This window comes from Pelodiscus sinensis, chromosome 24 (genome assembly GCF_049634645.1).
Source record: "Pelodiscus sinensis isolate JC-2024 chromosome 24, ASM4963464v1, whole genome shotgun sequence".
Lineage (NCBI taxonomy): Eukaryota > Metazoa > Chordata > Testudines > Trionychidae > Pelodiscus > Pelodiscus sinensis.
Window position 1 is genome coordinate 11945908 of NC_134734.1, and position 19738 is coordinate 11965645.

General features: G+C 47.8%; 1 protein-coding gene across 2 annotated transcripts; it reads left to right on the forward strand.

Moving 5' to 3' along the window:
* Nucleotides 1–1427: 1427 nt before the first annotated feature.
* Nucleotides 1428–18158, forward strand: LOC102463552 (uncharacterized). 2 transcript variants are annotated; one of them, XM_075907180.1, is made up of 5 exons: nucleotides 1428–1507; nucleotides 9773–9861; nucleotides 10522–10648; nucleotides 15907–16020; nucleotides 16357–18158. In XM_075907180.1, exons 2-5 carry the CDS (start codon nucleotides 9781–9783, stop codon nucleotides 17400–17402), a joined length of 1368 nt encoding a protein of 455 aa, XP_075763295.1. In that variant the 5' UTR covers nucleotides 1428–1507; nucleotides 9773–9780; the 3' UTR covers nucleotides 17403–18158. The 2 variants fall into 2 exon arrangements, with proteins under 2 accessions (XP_075763295.1, XP_075763296.1); XM_075907181.1 differs by having other exon boundaries at nucleotides 16360–18155.
* Nucleotides 18159–19738: the final 1580 nt, after the last annotated feature.

Consider the following 19738-nt stretch of genomic DNA (forward strand, 5'->3'; position numbering starts at 1 on the left):
CGAACAGCTGACTGCTAATGTTAACAAATGCCTCTTAACATATATATTCCTGTCTATTGTAATTGCAATAATGTTTGATAGCAATAGACATTCTGGCCATTTAATTTTTTAATAGTTTTAAGTGAACATTGACATGATAAAATAAATTAAAATGTTCCAGATTGCACGTGCAGTACCTTGCCAGGAAAAATTTCAACAGGTAGAGCACTATATGCTCTGGCCATTTCAAAATCACAATTTTTCTCTTTCCACATTTAATCATTCGTACTAATTATTTTGATTAATTCATGTTTGTTTAGTATCAAGGAATAAAGCTATGAAGCTATGAACATTGCTTCCCAAAACCCATTTATTTTGGAAGGAAGACAGGTGTAACTTGAAATGCAACTGTTTATAGTGATGACCAGAAACTTTGTACCTCAAAATGGTTAAAGCTTTAAAGTGTGAGCTATGGAGCGTTTTACCCTAGATAGTATAATTGAGTTAGTATTAATAACAAGTAGAAAAAAGTCAACAAAACATTTTAATTTTTACATTGTTCATTTCAAATGCGCAGTAAATAAAGGTAAGATTGCATTCTAGATTTCTCATTTTTCTCTATATGGAATGTGGGGGGGGGGGGGAGAAGGGGGAGCAAAGTCATAGTTTGACTAGGGCATCAAAAACTCTTGCACCCAGCCCTGCTCTGAGCACTGGCTTTTCCTGCATGGGAAATCCAATCTCCAGGGCCCAGACCTTCTTTTGCTCTGTATTGGGGCCACGCTGACACCAGCAAGGTAACATGATTAAGACATAACAAGACAATGAGGGGGAATCTCTGGTTAGTCCTTGAACAGAGTCCATGTGAGACTTTTCCTGGTGTCCCCCCACTCCCCACGGCTCAGTGACCTGATTCCTGCCCTGTGAAACAGAGAAAGTAACAGCAGTCATGGCCCACTCCTGAGGGCACTGGTGGGGACCGGCGGCAGTAATGAGTTTCTGCAGTTCTCAGCCAGGCTGGTCACCAGCGGGAAGGAGACCCTTGGGTGAATTCCAGTGGGACACAGGGACTCGACTCACTAGACACTGGCTTGCAGAGAATCAAAGAGAGCAGGGAGCAAGGTCTCAGGAGAACAGAGAAAGGGGCAGGAGCCAGGCAGAAAGAGGGGAAAGGTGATGTGGATTTTCTACCCGTGCTTGCTGATTAGAAAGAAAAAGGGAAGATTGATCCGGTGCGATTTCTGGACCTCCCCCTCCCACACTCCCACGGTCGCTTCCCTGTCCCCCGGGGGATTCTCACTCTCCTCGCCCCCGCAGCTCTGGGGCTGGCAGACCGGGGGGAGCAGAAAACCGGCCAGGCCAGGTTAGTTTCAGCCTGAGACAGCCCCTGTCCCAGGCAGCGCTGCAGCCCGGCCGGGGTTTGCAGGGCACAGGAAGGGGCTGGGGCTGGGAGCGGGGCTGGTGCGGGGAGGAGGCAGGAGCCAGGAGAACAAAGCCCGGAGATCGGACACGGTGAAGCGGCGGTTCGGTAACTACAAGATGCTGCTTCCTCCTTTGTGAGCCGGGAGCCAGGGCTGAGCAGCGGCTGTGCTGGAGCGGGAGGGGGCCCTGCATTAGCCTCACCATGCCCAGCGGGGGCAAGTCTGTGCTGGGGGGGGGGAGTGCCCCGAATTAACCCTTCCGTGCCCAGTTGTGTGTGTGCGCCTGTGGGGGCGGGTGCTGTGTTGGGGAGACCCCTGCATTAACCCTTCCATGCCCAGCTGTGTGTGTGTGCGCGTGGGGGCGGGTGCTGTGTTGGGGAGACCCCTGCATTAACCCTTCCATGCCCAGCTGTGTGTGTGCGCGCGTGGGGGCGGGTGCTGTGCTGGGGAGACCCCTGCATTAACCCTTCCATGCCCAGCTGTGTGCGCGTGGGGGCGGGTGCTGTGCTGGGGAGACCCCTGCATTAACCCTTCCATGCCCAGCTGTGTGTGTGTGCGCGTGGGGGCGGGTGCTGTGCTGGGGAGACCCCTGCATTAACCCTTCCATGCCCAGCTGTGTGCGTGGGGGATGCTGTGCTGGGGAGACTCCTACATTAACCCTTCTGTGCCTAGTGGTGGTGGGGACTTTGTGAAGCTGGGAGCAGACCCCGGGGCTCTCCCTGCCCCAGCCGGGGTCGGGGCCTGCAGACAAATCCAGGAGACCGTGGAAAGGGGTAGGAAAGTGGCTCTCTGCACAAAGCCTCAAGTCTTGCAGCTTCTGGGAATCTGCTCCCCTGTATCTAATATGCTTATGGCAGGGGGCTGAGTGGCCCCAGCTCCAGTCAGGATTCCCATAATGTAAGAACTAGGGGCCACCAAATGAAATTAATGGGCAGCAGGTTTAAAACAAATAAAAGGACGTTCTTCTTCACACAGCACACAGTCAACCTGTGGAACTCCTTGCCTGAGGAGGTTGTGAGGCTAGGACTATAACAGGGTTTAAAAGAGAACTAGATAAATTCATGTTAAGTCCATTAATGGCTATTAGCCAGAATGGGTAAGAAATGGTGTCCCTAGTCTCTGTCAGAGGGTGGAAATGGATGGCAGGAGAGAGATTGCTTGATCATTATCTATTCTGTTCACTCCCTCTGGGGACCTGGCATTGGCCACTGTTGGCAGACAGGGGTACTGGGCTGGACTGACCTTTGGTCTGACCCAATATAGCCATTCTTATGTTCAGGCTTCTGGAATTCAGCTGGGAAAAGAAACCAGGATCCTGGGCATCTTCCACCTTTGTGCATCTGCAGGGGTCAGAAAGGGAGGGATGAAAAAGCAGACAGAGAGGGAGGGGATAGACCAGACCCTGTGAACTGGGGCAGATTGATCTGTCTCTGGGCAGGCAGAAGGTTGGGGAGCAGGGAGAGGGGAGACCACATGACACTAGGATTGGGGGATGTTCAGGAAATCTTATCTGATAAATCTTCTCCTTTCCTTTCTAATCAGCACACACAGGTATAAAATCCACCTGCCCTTTCCTCTCTTTCTGCGAGGCTCCTGCCCCCTTCTCTGTTCTCCTCAGACCTTGCTCCATGTTCTTACCAATTCTTAAAGGTCCATTTAAAATCTCAGGCTGCATCTAGACTGGCATGATTTTGCGGAAATACTTTTAACGGAAAAGTATTTCCACAAAAGCACGTCTAGATTGGCACGGATGCTTTTGCACAAAAAGTGCTTTTGCGCAAAAGCCTTCATGACCAGTCTAGACGCGATTTTGCGCAAGAAAGCCCCAATCGCCATTTTAGCCATCGGGGCTTTTTTGCGCAAAACAGTTCTTCCCTGTCTACACTGGCCCTCTTGCGCAAGAGGACTTTTTCCTGAGTGGGAGCGTGAAAGTATTTGTGCAAGAAGCACTGATTTTGTACATTACAAAGTCAGTGCTCTTGCGCAAATTCAAGCGGCCAGTGTAGACAGCTCGCAAGTTTTTGCGCAAAAGCAGCTGCTTTTGTGCAAAATCTTGCCAGTCTAGATGCACCCTCAGAGTTGGAATCTTTCCCCACCTCTTTGATCTGCAGCCAGTTGTCCGGATTTAGATGGGAAAATATGTCAGTTCTTAAATGGAGATTGGGTTAGGGGCACAGCCTGGGAGAGCCCTGAGAGAGGGCTGCTTCTGGGATGGCGATGGGGGGTGGGTGGGAGCGGTGCTTCTCTGCCAGCAACAGGGTATGAGAGCAATGGGAATCAGGAGCAAGTGCGGTCAATGAATTCATCAGTCCCAGCTGATGCCTGCCCATGTGCCCAGTGGAACTCCCTCAAGTCACCAGCTGCCTGTCCCCTGCCCATCCCCTGCTGCTGCTCCTTATTTTTGCCAGGGAGCCTTCCTGCTCTGTACCCCTTCTCTTGCCTTTTTAATGCAGCTTCACCAAAGGCATCCTGCTGCCCTTGGAACTAGCATGGGGGGACCATTGCTGTCTGTTTATTGAACTTTCCAACTTTCCTGACTCAGTATAAAATCCCCTTAGATCGGGGTGGGGAACCCAAGGCCTGGGGGCTGGGTGCGGTGCCCGGCTTGCCTGTATCTGGCCCCTGAGGCTCGGGGCTTCCCCCAGCATTGGCGATGCCATGCTGGCACTCCATCCTCCCCGCCATTCCTCTATGGGGCTGGAGCATACGAAATCTATTAGCTGCCCCCCCCCGGCTTTGGTGTGCTGTGAGGGGAATGTGGGAAGTATCTTTCTCTTTCTCAGTCAGGAGCCATATGAGTGAGGGGTGGGTTTTTTTCCTGCTTCTCACTTAGGTGTGGGCTCTGACTAATTTTTCTGTGGGTCAGTGGCCCCCCCACTCAAAAAAGGTTCCTTACCCCTGCCTTAGGGTATGTCTACACTGCAAAGTTAATTCGAACTAACAGACGTTAGTTCAAATTAACTTTGATAGGCGCTACACTAGCGCTCTGCTAGTTCGAACTTAATTCAAACTAGTGGAGCGCTTAGTTCGAACTAGGTAAACCTCATTGTACGAGGACTAAGCCTAGTTCGAACTTTCTAGTTCGAATTAAGGGGTGTGTAGCCCCTTAATTCAAACTAGTGGGAGGCTAGCCCTCCCCAGCTTTCCCTGGTGGCCATGCTGGCCAACACCAGGGAAACTCTATTGTCCCTCTCCCGGCCCCGGACCCCTTAAAGGGGCACGGGCTGGCTCCGGTGCCCGTGCCAGGTGCAAGCCTGCCAGCACCCAGCTAGCAGACCCTGCACCTGGCACGGCTCGAGGCAGCCACCCGATGCCCCCCAGCTCTCCCCCTCTTCCCGGGACCAGGCTGGCGGCTCCCGGGAGCTTGCCCAGGACTGCAAGAGGCGGGCACCCACCTGGTCTAGTGTGGACATCGTGGACCTCGTCCACGACCTCCGCACTAGGCACAGGAAAGTGGCCGTCTAGGGCAGGAGAGCTGCCAGCCTGGCCACCCAGGAGCAGGTGTGCATGAAAATCAAGGTGGTCCACTGAGACCCCCGACCCTGAGCCCTGAGCTTACAATGGCCGTACTGGGTCAGACCAAAGGTCCATCTAGCCCAGTAGCCTGTCTGCCGACAGCGGCCATCCCTAGGGACCCTGGAGGGGATGGACCGAAGACAGTGACCAAGCCATTTGTCTCGTGCCATCCCTCTCCAGCCTTCCACAAACTTTGGGCAGGGACACCACTCCTACCCCCTGGCTAATACCACTCCATGGACCCAACCTCCATCACTTTATCTCACTTCTCTTTAAACTCTGTTCTAGTTCTAGCCTTCACAGCCTCCTGCAGCAAGGAGTTCCACAGGTTGACTCTTTGCTTTGTGAAGAACAACTTTCTGTTACTAGTTTGAAGCCTGCTACCCATTCCTTTCCTTTGGTGTCCTCCAGTCCTTCTATTATGGGAACTAAGGAAGAACTTTTCTTGATGCACCCTCTCCACTCCACTCATGCTTTTATAGACCTCTATCCTATCCCCCCTCAGTCTCCTCTTTTCTAAACTGAAAAGTCCCAGTCTCTTTAGCCTCTCTTCATATGGGACCTCTTCCAAACCTCTGATCATTGTAGTTGCCCTCAATGTATCTGGCAACCCTAATAAGAAAGCTTTGGTAGGGTCAGTTCTGGTGGGAGGGGCCAGATCAAAGATTTATATAAAAAACACTAACATTCCCCCCTTTTCTTTTCATTTATCCATTACTGATTTTATATGCATCCGCTTGTTCCCTGTCTCGATAGTGTTAATGTATGATTAACAGAGAATGTCCCCAGATTTGGCCCTTGTCTTGAGTATTGCTACAGAATTCTCACAAATGTTGCCCGTTTTCTATTTATAAAATATGAAGAAGCTGTTCACCCCAATGTTAGTCCTTTACCTATGTAGCTGTTGATATAAAATCCCATATCTTTCCCTGTTTTCCTCTCTTAATTTCAGAAAATGGATCCAAAATTCCTTGTGTCTCTCCCCCATTGGTGAATAGGAGATTGGCAATCTCAGATTTGTTCTTTTTCCATGTCATTATGAAATGTCAATTTAAAAATCCTCTCGGGTCTGGGGGATGTTCCCGTGTTTTTTTAATTTCAGCAACTCCTCCTTCCCATGAGGGAGATGGTAGCCCTGAGTCATTCTTCCCAGTGGAGATTTTGAGGGGATAATTTCTGATATACAGGCAGTCCCCGAGTTACGAACGGGGTTTGCTGCCCGTCTCCCTGGTCTGCTGGAGACCAGCAGACCAGGGAGACGGAAAGCAAAGCCTCTGAGGACGCCGGCAGCGGGACAGCCGCGGTGCGTCTGGGCTGTCCGCTGCCCGCATGCTCCGCGGCTTTGCTCCACGTCTCCCCAGACCAGGGAGACGGGGAGCAAAGCCACGGAGAATGCGGGCAGCGGACAGCCCAGACGCGCTGCGGCTGTCCCGCTGCCGGCGTGCTCCGCGGCTTTGCTCCGCTTTGCTCCCCGTCTCCCTGGTCTGCTGGGGGGGGGGGCGCGCAGCTAGTACCCTCCCCCCCCCAGCAGTCCAGGCTTTTCTCCAGACGCCTGTGGTAGAGCAGCTGGGGCGCTGCTGGTTGGTCCTGCAGCGCCGCTCTGGGCGCTACTGGACCAACCCGGCAGCACCCCAGCTGCTCTGCCCCAGGTGTCCTGATTCAGCTGCTGCTGGTCAGTTTCAGCAGCGGCTGAATCAGGATGCCTGGGGCAAAGCAGCTGGGGTGCTGGTGGATTGGTCCAGTAACACCGAGGAGCGGCGCTACTGGAGCAACCCAGCAGCACCTCAGCTGCTCTGCCCCAGGCGTCCCCAAGTCAGCCGCTGCTGAAACTGACCAGCGCTGACTACAGGAAGCCCGAGGCAGAGTTGCTCTGCCCTGGGCTTCCTGGAATCAGCCGCTGATCAGTTTCAGCAGCAGCTGACTTGGGGATGCCTGGGGTTCTTAAGTTGAACTGTATGTAAGTCGGAACTGGCGTTCAGATTCAGCCTGTTGAAACTGATCAGAGGCTGATTCCAGGAAGCCCGGGGCAGAGCAACTCTGCCTTGGGCTTCCTGTAGTCAGCCGCTGGTCAGTTTCAGCAGCGGCTGAATCTGGACGCCAGTTCCGACTTACATACAGATTCAACTTAAGAACAAACCTACAGTCCCTATCTTGTACGTAACCCGGGGACTGCCTGTAAATAATCTATCTCTGCTCCTTTTAGAATTCTCTATTTCCCCTTTTATCTCCATTAAAAATATGGGCCAGTGAAAGAGAGTTGCCCCCAATTTAATGCCCATCAAAGCCCAAGGCCTCCCTGTCTTTGGGGGATCGGTGGCTGCCAGTTGTTCACAGGAAAGTTGGCTGGTCATAGATGGCACAGCTGTGCAGGGGGCTGCTATCTGGGTAACTGGTTCCTCCCTATCCCAGGCAGTGCACTGCCTGCCTGCGAATCTCTATGCTGCAGGATTAACCTCTCACCTTCCCATCAGCCCATTCACCAGTAGTGTCCCTGGCCCCACGGCCAAAGGTGTCCATGAAGGATTGCTCCCTGCAGCACTGAGATGCAGCCACTTCTGGGAGCCTGTGACAGATCATGGGTATTTCCGAACTACTTAGTCTCCTCCATTCTCCTGGAAAAGAAGCTCCCCCAGGGCTCCCTCTGCATGTGTGAATGGTTGGCTCCGGGTGGTGGTAACTTTTTATCCATTTCCTAACTCGGATATAAAATCATGGCAGATTTAGCTTCTCTTTTCCCTTTGAAACTGCAGGATTTTCAGGTCTTAAAAGGAAAATTTTCCCTGAGTCCATCTGAATTCTAGGGATGGAGAAGGAAACTGGAGGGTTAATCCCTGCCTCCTCCACCCCAACAATGGCCGGTTTAAAAGGATTTTGGCTTTATACCTCCTGAGTGATGATTCTGGTCTCTTTGGCCTGGTCTACATTACAGCAGAGAATTGAATTAAGATACGCATCTCTAGCTATGTTCATTAACTAGCTGGAGTCGATGTATCTTAAATGGAATTTCTGTACTGTCCACATAGTGGGAGGCCGATGGGAGCATTTGCTTCCCTTACTCCCCGTGAGGGGCAGGAGTAACAGCGCTGATGGGGGGCACCTTTTGAGTTCGATTTAGCAGTTCTTCATGAGACCCACTAAATTGAACCCCACAAGATCGACCGTGGCAGCGTCAATCTTCTGCATAGTGTAGACATGGCCTTTGAAACCAGTGTTGATCCATATTCACTGCAAAGGAGAACAAGAATTGACTCCAGATTAACATGGGGGCAAATTAGATCATCTGTCCCTATGGGGAGCAGGGGCGGATGAGAGTTTTGCGGGGCCCAGGGCAGCACAATTTCGCGCATGCGCTACAGCCACAGCCGACAGGTAGTAGCGTGTGCGCGGGGCCTATTGAAGCTCGGGGCCCGGGGCAGCTGCCCTACTCGCCCTGGCCTATATATCCACCGCTGATGGGGAGGTGGTTCTATTAGCTGTTCTCAATGGAGAATTCTGGATGCTGCTAAAGGCATGGAGGAACTTGCCCTTTTCCTTCCTTCCTCCCTCCCTCCTGTAATCTGAGAGATCAGGTTTAGCAGCTGCGGCTGGGAAGTGACTATAATTAAAGCTTCCTCTGTGACTGACCCAGGCGAGGACTTTCTCCAGCTGATGCTAGCCCCGTAGGGCAGTTATAGGCTCTGCCAACATCAACGCATAGTCTGGAGACTCCGAGTGATTTTTTTTTTTTTTTTTTTTGCTCAACAACTTTGGCTCCTCATTTATTTTGCTCAACCAATTTTTTTTCCCTGCCATGTTCGGGATTTTTTGTGAAAGTATCTGGCAACCCTAATAAGAAAGCTTTGGTAGGGTCAGTTCTGGTGGGAGGGGCCAGATCTGCCCTGCATTGACATGATCCAGCATTTCCCCAGCCTGGAATCATAGGACTGTAGGACTGGAAGGGACGTGGTGGAGTCATCACTTTGATATTTTGCCTCCAGGCTAAGAATGCCCAGAAGAGGTGAAGGGGCATGGCTTCCTCAGGCTGCAATGAATGGTTAACCCTGGAGGGGCGATGTTGGGATAGGTATGCCCCATCACACCAACAGGATTGATGTGGACTGTGCTCTGGCAGCAGGAGATGTTCTCCTACCGACATAGCTATCTCAACTTGTTGGGGGTGGTTTAGTTATGTTAATGGGAGAGTTCCCTCCTACCTGCGTAGAGTGACTAGGCAGGGAATCTTACAGCCGTGCATCTGCATTGGGACATCTGTCTCTAGTATAGACAGTCTAATGTACTTCCAGAACCAGATCTTAGCGCCTTTTATGTCCGTTCCTTGGAGTAACTCATTCTGTGCTTTGGCCTTTTTGATCTTGTCTCTACTTGGTTGTGCTGTTTTTCTGGACTCATCCATGTTTCCATTTTTTGAAGGTTTCTTTTTTATTTCCAGCTGCCTTACTGGCCTCGAACTCTTACGTTTGGATCGGGATAATTTGCAGTTATGCCTTTAATATTATCTTTTTGAGAACCTGCCTGCTCTCCTGAGCTCTGTTTTAACAACAAGTAATCCTGTGACACCTTAGAGTGTGTCTACACCCTTAGCTCGAAATAAGCTACGCAATTTGTGCTATGCAAATTGCATAGCTTATTTCAATGTTATTTCAAAATGGCTTATTTCTACACAGCGCCAAATTTCAAAATAACTCACTACTCTGAAATTCCCCTAAACCCTTGTGGAATGAGGGTTACCAGGATGTCAGAATAAACTGCCCGTTATTTTGAAACAACGGGCTGCTTCAATAGACATGGAATAGCTATTTCGGGATACTTCTGATATTCTAAAATAGCTTTGCAGTGTGCTCTTCTTGCCCTGACAGGCTGCAGAATGATGTCCATATTTTGCTCCAGCTCATCTCATCCTGCCATGGGATGGGGAAGGGAAATGGCTGCAGTAGAGGCAGTTCAGGTAGGGTTTATTGGGGGATTGCTGGTGGGTTCCTGCTTGAGGGAGGGGGCACTGACTACATAAGATGTGGGAACTTCTGGGGGGATTGGTCTGGAGGTGGGTGAGTGGCAGGAAATACACAGGATGGAGAAAAGGAAGGGGACAGGATGTAACAAATCTGCGAGGGACTTGCTTAATCTGGGCCTAGATTCTAGGAACAGAGCGTGATGGGTTTGATCACAGATATACCTTTGAGACTGTCACTTGATGTGCTGAAATACCACTGAGCCCACTTCTGGGGTACCCCACCACCATGGCTTGCAGAGTCAGATTCTCCAGTCTCTACCAGCAATGGCACCGAGTTGGGTTCACAGCTCACAGCCCAGTAAGGCAGACACTGAGAACAGCTCAGCTCTTGGAAGGTTCTGTTTCCTGTATCAACCCTGTAGGGGTGTGAGTAATGTAAAGACCCTTCCCTCTCAGTCTGAGAGACAAGGGATTCTCTTTCTCTTTCTTTCTTCTCTCATCCTGATGTGTCTTACAGGTTCTGTGCAGTGTGGGGTTAGGACTCTGTAGACTGTGAGCTCCCAGAGCTTCCCTTTGATTGGTTCCTTGCCCCTATGAATGGTGAGGCTGTGAATGGGGCAGCATGTGCTGAGTGTTGGATTCTTACTCTTTCAGGGGTCGGTGACCTTCGAGGAGGTGGCTGTGTATTTCACGAGTGCAGAGTGGGCTCTGCTGGAGCCTGCTCAGAGAGCCCTCTACAGAGCCGTCATGCAGGAGAACTACAAGAACATGTCCTCGCTGGGTAAGGAGTCCTGTTCCTGCTGTTCTTAGAAGGGGAAAAGAGGATTTATGGTATATGTCACTCCCACAATGAAACCTCTACTCTGTCCTCTTTCCACATCATCCCAACATGTCCGTGACACACACACTAGCACTGTCCCATCCCATGCTACAGAACACGCTGGGAACAGAGCATGGGAGCAGCACAACACAATGTTTAACCTCTGTGCTAAGGCAGAACTTGGGTTTAGGCCTAGAGAATGGAAGCCATCGCCACCGGGCCAGCATGCAAACACTGAGCTATCTTTGTACCAGATAGCTCAGACTTGCAGAATCTTACCTTCCATTTATCCGCCCCTTGAGAATCCCTTCTGACCCATTGCTTCACTTACCCCTCTGGAAACCCTAGAGACCAATAGCATGTTGGCCACTTGCCTGCTGGCTATCCTCATGACAACAACGCATCCTTGTGCACCTTCACTGATCCAGTCTATACCACTCAGCATGGAGATGAGGCAGACTTTGGTCCTCAGGATTCACATGCACCTCTCTTCACACCACAATCACAGCTCTGCCAAACTTCTCATCCTAATCGAAACCCTAATCCTGCCACTTTTCAGTGACAGCGACAGCAGACCCAGTACACACAGCTGAGGGGCAGGCAGACAAATGCTGGTATTTCAGTCTGGGGAACACAACACACACAATGGCATGTTCTCATAGTCCTTTTTCAAGTCTGACAGACTGATAGGTTTGTCAGGCCAGGTTGTCTCATCTGTAGGGCTCTACCGGATTCACAGCCATACAAAATGCATCATGGACTGTGAAATCTAGCCTGCTGTTTGCTTTTAGCCTATACCATGTGGATTTCATAGGTCAGACCAGTGTTTCTCAAATTGGGGATCCTGATCTAAAAGGAAGTTGCAGAGGGATCACAAGGTTATTTTAGAAGAGTCACAGTATTGCCACCCTCACTTCTGTGCTGCTTTCAGAGCTGGAGAGCTGGAGAGCGATGGTTGTAATGTTGGCCGAGTGTCCATCTCTGAAGGCAGCACCCTGCCAGAAGCAGCACATGAGTAAGGGGGACAATGACATACCCATGTTGTCCTTACTTCTGTACTGCTGCTTGCAGTGTACCAGAGAGTCCAGCTCTGCAGACAGCAGCATAAAAGTAAGGGTGGCAATGCCAGACCAGGCCATCTTTCCTTCTGCGCTGCTGCTGCTGGTGGTAGTTTTGCTCAGAGGTGGATTCCTGGCCAGCAGCCACCGCAATCTCCAGCTACCCAGCTCCAAAGGCAATGCTGCTGTAAGCAGCTGCACAGAATGAAGGGTAGCAACATCACAACCTCCATACAATAACCTTGCAACCTCCACATAGCTGTTTTTTGTGTCAGGACCCCTACAATTACAACACTGTGAAATTTCAGATTTAAATAGCTGAAATCATTAAATTTACCATTTAAAAATTCTCTGACTGTGGATTGATCAAAATGGACCTTGAATTTGGTAAGACTTTACTCATTCGACCCCATTCGACAAGCCATAGAGTTTTGTGGAGTTATTTCTGTACTGAGCCCAATACCTTGTGTTTGACTAAATCATCATTCATTGAGGCCTCCAGTCTGACTTGGAGGCTACAAGAATGAAGAATCTGCCTCTTCTCTTGCTAATGGTTGTCCTTTGCACCACATGTACTGAATCATTACCAGTGACTACTGTCTGATGTGGGGCAGAGTTAAGGCTGCGTTACAGGTTTGAAAGATACTTTATCTCTTTGTTTTGTGGCTTTCATAGAATCATAGAATCATAGAATAATAGGACTGGAAGGGACCTCAAGAGGTCATCGAGTCCGGCCCCCCCCGCCCTCAAGGCAGGACCAAGCTCCGTCTACACCATCCCTGACAGATGTCTATCTAACCTGTTCTAAAATATCTCCAGAGAGGGAGATTCCACCACCTCCCTTGGCAATTTATTCCAATATTTGACCACCCTGACAGTTAGGAATTTTTTCCTAATGTCCAATCTAAACCTCCCCTGCTGCACTTTAAGCCCATTACTCCTTGTCCTGTCCTCAGAAACCAAGAGGAACAAATTTTCTCCTTCCTCTTTGTGACACCCTTTTAGATATTTGAAAACCGCTATCATGTCCCCCCTTAATCTTCTTTTTTCCAAACTAAGCAAGCCCAGTTCATGAAGCCTGGCTTCATAGGTCATGTTCTCTAAACCTTTAATCATTCTTGTCGCTCTCCTCTGTACCCTTTCCAATTTCTCCACATCTTTCTTGAAATGTGGCGCCCAGAACTGGACACAGTACTCCAGCTGAGGCCTAACTAGTGCAGAGTAGAGCGGCAGAATGACTTCACAAGTTTTACTTACAACACACCTGTTGATACAACCTAGAATCATATTTGCTTTTTTTGCAACAGCATCACACTGTTGACTCATATTCAACTTGTGGTCCACTATGACCCCTAGATCCCTTTCCGCCATGCTCCTTCCTAGACAGTCGCTTCCCATCTTGTATGTATGGAACTGATTGTTCCTTCCTAAGTGGAGCACTTTGCATTTCTCTTTATTAAACCTCATCCTGTTTACCTCTGACCATTTCTCTAACTTGCTAAGGTCATTTTGAATTATGTCCCTATCCTCCAAAGAAGTTGCAACCCCACCCAGTTTGGTATCATCTGCAAACTTAATAAGCGTACTTAATAAACTTCAGAGGTGTAAGTTTGGATACCATCCACATGCTGGAAGAGCATGAGGCTGCACTGGGCCTCCTTCACTCTGCAGTAAAGTGGTTAAACAGGCATTACATTTCCTAGATGTAAAAGCTTTTGCGCAAAAGGACTTTTGCCTGAACAGGAGCAGCATAGTATTTCCGCAAGAAGCACTGATTTCTTAAATGAGATCGTCATTGTTCTTGCGGAAATTCAAGCAGCCAGTGTAGACAGCTGGCAAGTTTTTCCACAAAAGCAGTTGCTTTTGCGAAAAAACTTGCCAGTCTAGACACAGCCATAGACTTTAAGGTCAGAAGGGAACATCATAATCATCTCTTTTGACTTCTTGCACCTTGCAGGCCACAGAACCTCAGCCACCTACTCTGTAATAGACCCATTTTTTATACTCCGACCAATAATGCTATGACCCCTTCCATGACCCCTCTTTTATACACTGATAAAAATAAGCTAAGTATTACCCCTCTGACATGGTTAGTTACCACCCTTCACTTATACTTGGGGGTTAGCACAAAACATCTCTATCCATTACCCTGTCATCCTGCCCTTCTCTTTAGGAGGGGTCAGTGTACCCTTGTATTATCTTTGGGGAGTGTTTTTATACCATAACTTTGTACGGTGTGTTCTGGTATGACCCCTTCATTATGTGTTTATGTGAATTTTGAGTACCTAGGAGTGCTTGTGCTTTTCCAACACCAGCCTTCTTCTTTCCAAGTCCACTTATTGGACAGTGAATGTGCAAGAAGGCATCTGCTTTGCAATGAGGCTCAACTTTTGCTCATAGCCAGATTCTTGCTAACTTTGCTTTATTTCAACAGGGCCTGATTTTAGCTTAGGTTGTAGGCCTTACATAGGTACCTTATACCAGACCTCATATCTGAGGATCTCTCCACTACAGCAGGATCCAATCCCTGATCCACTGTCCACTCAAAAGTTGTGTCTGCACAACAAAGTTATTTCGGAATAACAGCCATTATTCCAAAATAACTATGCAAGCATCTACCCAGCAATTCCATTATTTTGAAATAAGTTTGAAATAATGGACGGCTTATTCCAACTTTAGTAAACCTCATTCTACAAAAAATAACGCCTATTCCAAAATAGTTATTTCGAAATAAGGTGTGTGTAGACACTCTACTTCCGCTATTTCAAAATAGCTCCTCACCAGGGCCATTCTAAGTTATTCCTCCTGGGGCTCTAAATCGAGATAGCAGGTCTACATTAGGGAAGCCTGCCTCGGAGTAGTTTTGAGACTTCCCTGCAGTGTAGATGTGCTCTTTCGAAATAAGCTATTTTGGAATAACTATTCCAGAATAGCTTATTCTGAAATAACTGTGCAGTGTGGCATAGCCAAAGTGTTCACGAATCCTCGAGTCTGGGAATGTGTGACAGGGGAGGGATCACTTGATGATTCCCTGCTCTGTTCATTCCCTCTGGGGCACCTGGCAGTGGCCACTGTCATAAGACAGGATACTCAGCAATATGGACCTTTGGACTGACCCGGAATGACTGCTCTTATGTTCTTATTCCAGCCTATGTCTCACCACCCAGACACTGGACTCTATAAGAGTGGTTACTGAAAACCAATTTTATCAAATATAGGGTCCTTCTAATCTCAAGAAATCAGCCATTTAGCCAGGTCAATATATAACTGAGATCTTACCCAATAATCATGCTTATATCAATCTTTTAGTAACTAAAAACTAAGCATTTAATAATAATAGAAAGAATAAGAAGTTAATAGATCATATACATACAAATAATTGCAATGTCCTTGTATCAGGTTTGTAGCTGTGATGGAATAGGCTGCTGGCTTGTAAAGTGTCTGTGGTAACTTTCAAAAGGTTGGAAGGTCCTCATTCCATTGTTCAAAATGCCCCCTTTAGTTGTAAATCCACAGTTCAGAGGGTCGGGCAGCAAAGAGGAAAAATGGATATATCTCTGGGGCTGTGTCTAGACTGCAGGCTTCTTTTGGAAGAAGCTTTTCTGGGAGACATCTTCCAAAAAAACTTCTTGCAAAAGAGAGCATCCACACTGCTAAAGTGCATTGAAAAAGCAATCTGCTTTTTCGAAAGATAGCGTCCAGACTGAATGGACGCTATTTCGCATGTAAGCTGTGATTACTATGGGCAGAATGGCCACAAGGGCACCTGTGCTTTTTCCTCTTTCCTCTTCTTGCAAAAGAACTCCCTCTTCCCCATCCACACTCACTTTTTCCAAAAGAGCTCTTTCGGAAAAGGCTTCTTCCTCATATAAAGAGGTTTACCAATGTCAGAAAAACTCCTCTGTTCTTTCAATTTTCTTTTGAAAGAACACGATTGCAGTGTGGACATAATTGCAGTTTTTTCGGAAAAATGGCCTGGCTATGTGCGGTTACAGCAGTGTTAGGGAAAGTTAAATCCCCCATAAGCAGAGTGTCCTGCACCTTTGAGCACCTTGGAGCCAGGCTCAGGATTTTACTGCTTTCAAATGAGCTGAGTTTAAACTTCGTGACAGTCGTCTCATGAATTCACCCAATCTCATTTGTTATCTTTCCCTTGAGCAGGGATTCTAGTTTCAAAACCTGATGTGATCTCCCAGCTGGAACGAGGGGAAGAGCCATGGGTTCCAGATCTCCAGAGTTTAGTGGAAAGAGAAATCCTGAGAGGCATCCCCACAGGTGAGGAAACATTAAACCAACTCAGAATCTGCCAATACCTGAAGGAAAGGAGTGGAATTCTCTGCAGACCTTGTGAGCAATCTGTCTCAGCATTTGTTCCATGCAAGCGCTGAATCTTCATTGAAGATTTCAGTCACAGCTTCCTGTCCCTCAGGTCCCTTCCTCACCTCTCTTCCTTTGGATAGAATGTGGCAGCAGAATGTATCCCCTTCTGCTTTCTTCTATAAGGAAGTTTTTAGGGAATTCCTTTCCTGATTTTTCTGTGTCTCCCACACTTACTTTGATTTGCTCTTCTCTTTCCAGTTTCAGTTTCTGATGATTCTCCTTCTGTCCCAGCAGGTGCTGGGATGGTGAATGAGAATACAGAGCAGAATCCTCACCAGGAAGATGCTGATCGAGTGAAAACACCCAGGGCATTATCACAAAGATCTAATGTGAATGTGCCCAGGAGTTGTGAGCCAGAGAGTACCTGCAAGAGTCAGTACAGGCCAGAAAGGCAGCAGGGAAACCAGCAAAGGCAGAAAGTGGATAAATCCAAAGACCTCCAAGAAACCACAGTCCAACAGAGAATGCCCATGGGATACAGAAACAACATATGCCCTGAGTGTGGAAAAAACTTCAGTTACCACTCAGCCCTTATTACACATCAGAGAATGCACACAGGAGAGAGACCCTATGCATGCTGCAAGTGTGGGAAAACCTTTACTGACAGCTCAACTCTTATTATACATGAGAGGGTCCACAAGGGAGAAAAACTCTATGAATGCTGTGTGTGTGGGAAAAGCTTCACCCAGAGCTCACACCTTGTTAGGCACCAGAGACTCCACACGGGAGAGAGACCCTATGCATGCTGTGAGTGTGGGAAAAACTTCACCCAGAGCTCTGCCCTTGTTAGACATCAGAGAATTCACACAGGAGAAAGACCCTACCAATGCACAGAATGTCAAAAAAGGTTCAGTGACAGCTCAGCCCTTATTAAGCATCAGAGGATCCACACAAGAGAAAAACCATATGAATGCTGTGAATGTGGGAAAAGCTTCATTGACAGTTCCTCCCTTATTAGACATGAGAGGGTCCATATAGGAGAGAGACCCTATGAATGTTGTGAGTGTGGGAAAACATTCACTCAGAGCTCAGCCCTTATTAGACATCAAAGAACCCACACAGGAGAGAGACCCTACAAATGCTGTGAGTGCAGAAAAAGCTTCACTGACAGCTCACACCTTATCAGGCATGAGCGGATCCATACAGGCGAGAGACCCTATATATGTACGGAGTGTGGGAAAAGCTTCATTGAGAACTCAAACCTTGTTGCACATCAGAAGATCCACAAGGGCAATAAAAATCATAGCAAAAATATTAAGGAAAAAAAAGTTTGTTAATTCCCATGTAGTGACTTTTGAGGCTGATTGCATTGATTGTGTCACTATGGGCTCAGGCACTTCAAGAGAGTTGCCCATTTTTGCCCTTTACAGCTTTCCCTTTTGAAGGATTAATCCTGTGGATTTTTTTATCAACTCCTTTGACCTATGAGTCATGGCAATACGTGCCAAGAATGTCAATCAGCACCAGGTGGGAAAGATATGGGTCACCTCCACTAGCTATATCAAGGCAAAAATATACTAGGGTCATTTCTTCTCTAGGCTGTTCCATGGAGTTAGCTATCCTCATGTTAACACAGAACTACTCTTGCTGTAAAGATGTAGCCCATGTGTAGTGGTTAGGATTATGCATTTGATACGGTCTCGCATGATATTCTTATTGATAAACTAGGCAAATATAACTTAGATAGGGCCACGATAAGGTGGGTGCATAATTGGCTGGATAACCGTAGTCAGAGAGTTGTTGTTAACGGTTCTAAATCCTGCTGGAAAGGGATAACAAGTGGAGTTCCTCAAGGGTCTGTTTTGGGACCCGTACTGTTCAATATCTTCATCAATGATGTAGATATTGGGATAGAGAGTACGCTTATTAAGTTTGCAGATGATACCAAACTGGGTGGGGTTGCGACTTCTTTGGAGGTTAGGGACATAATTCAAAATGACCTTAGCAAGTTAGAGAAATGGTCAGAGGTAAACAGGATGAGGTTTAATAAAGAGAAATGCAAAGTGCTCCACTTAGGAAGGAACAATCAGTTCCATACATACAAGATGGGAAGTGACTGTCTAGGAAGGAGCATGGCAGAAAGGGATCTAGGGGTCATAGTGGACCACAAGTTGAATATGAGTCAACAGTGTGATGCTGTTGCAAAAAAAGCAAATATGATTCTAGGTTGTATCAACAGATGTGTTGTAAGCAAAACTCGTGAAGTCATTCTGCCGCTCTACTCTGCACTAGTTAGGCCTCAGCTGGAGTACTGTGTCCAGTTCTGGGCGCCACATTTCAAGAAAGATGTGGAGAAATTGGAAAGGGTACAGAGAAGAGCAACAAGAATGATTAAAGGTCTAGAGAACATGACCTATGAAGCCAGGCTTCATGAACTGGGCTTGTTTAGTTTGGAAAAAAGAAGATTAAGGGGGGACATGATAGCGGTTTTCAAATATCTAAAAGGGTGTCACAAGGAGGAAGGCGAAAATTTGTTCCTCTTGGTTTCTGAGGACAGGACAAGGAGTAATGGGCTTAAAGTGCAGCAGGGGAGGTTTAGATTGGACATTAGGAAAAAATTCCTAACTGTCAGGGTGGTCAAATATTGGAATAAATTGCCAAGGGAGGTGGTGGAATCTCCCTCTCTGGAGATATTTAAGAACAGGTTAGATAGACATCTGTCAGGGATGGCGTAGATGGAGCTTGGTCCTGCCTTGAGGGCGGGGGGCTGGACTCGATGACCTCTTGAGGTCCCTGACAGTCCTATTATTCTATGATTCTATGATTCTATGTAGTCCGTTTCCTCAACATCTCACCTTGCCCCTTCTTGTCCTGGGCTACGTCTACACTGGCGTCTACACTTCGAAGTAGGAATAAGATCCTCCGGAAAAGGGCTTTTTTTCCGGAGGATCGGGGCCAGTGTAGACGCTCTTTTCCGGCTTTTTTAAAAGTCGGAAAAAAGCGGCGGACATTTTTATTTAAATGCCGCGGGGGATATTTAAATATCCCCCGCGGATTTCCCTGTTACGGCTTCTGAAATTAACATGCCCCTTCCGGAAAAGGGGCCAGTGTAGACGTAGCCCTGGTATAAACCAACCTGGGGCACCACACTTATACTGTCCCTCTCACTGAAAAGCTATTATTAGTGTCACCAAATTCGCCCTTTGGGAATAGACTGTCCCACTCCTTGTTTTCAAATTGGCATGGGTGAAGTGCTGCAAAGCTGCTGTTTTTTGTACCATGTTTCTCATTTAAAATATATGTAAATATATCAAAGAGCAGGAGAGGAGGTGTCATTTCAGCCTCTGTGACACCAGATGGGGTAGATAGGAGGGATTCTCTCCTGCATCACTCTAGCAGAAGTGTAGAGTTATCTTCTTCACATTGTTCTCCTCCATCTCCCAGAGTATTTCATGATGCAGTGTGCTCAGTTCTCTGTGATTTAGAATCTCTCTTTGGTGCCTTTGATCCTCAGATGATGGTTGGAAGTGAACATGTTAGTGAATGGAAGAAGAATTCAAATGGATCCCAAACAAAGTGTGGTCATTTGGAGTTCAGGTCCCACTTTCCATCTATTGGCATGGGATTGCTTGTAGGGTGGAAAGTTGGCTGCTAAAACTTTTGTAAATAACAC

Excerpts from the sequence above, each read along its gene's own strand:
- LOC102463552 (XM_075907180.1), top strand. The coding sequence starts at position 9,781 with ATGATGTCCATATTTTGCTCCAGCTCATCTCATCCTGCCATGGGATGG. Across the intron at positions 9,862-10,521 it reads CTGCAGTAGAGGCAGTTCAG|GGGTCGGTGACCTTCGAGGA; the intron begins GTAGGGTTTATT and ends TTACTCTTTCAG. Across the intron at positions 16,021-16,356 it reads CCTGAGAGGCATCCCCACAG|CAGGTGCTGGGATGGTGAAT; the intron begins GTGAGGAAACAT and ends CTTCTGTCCCAG.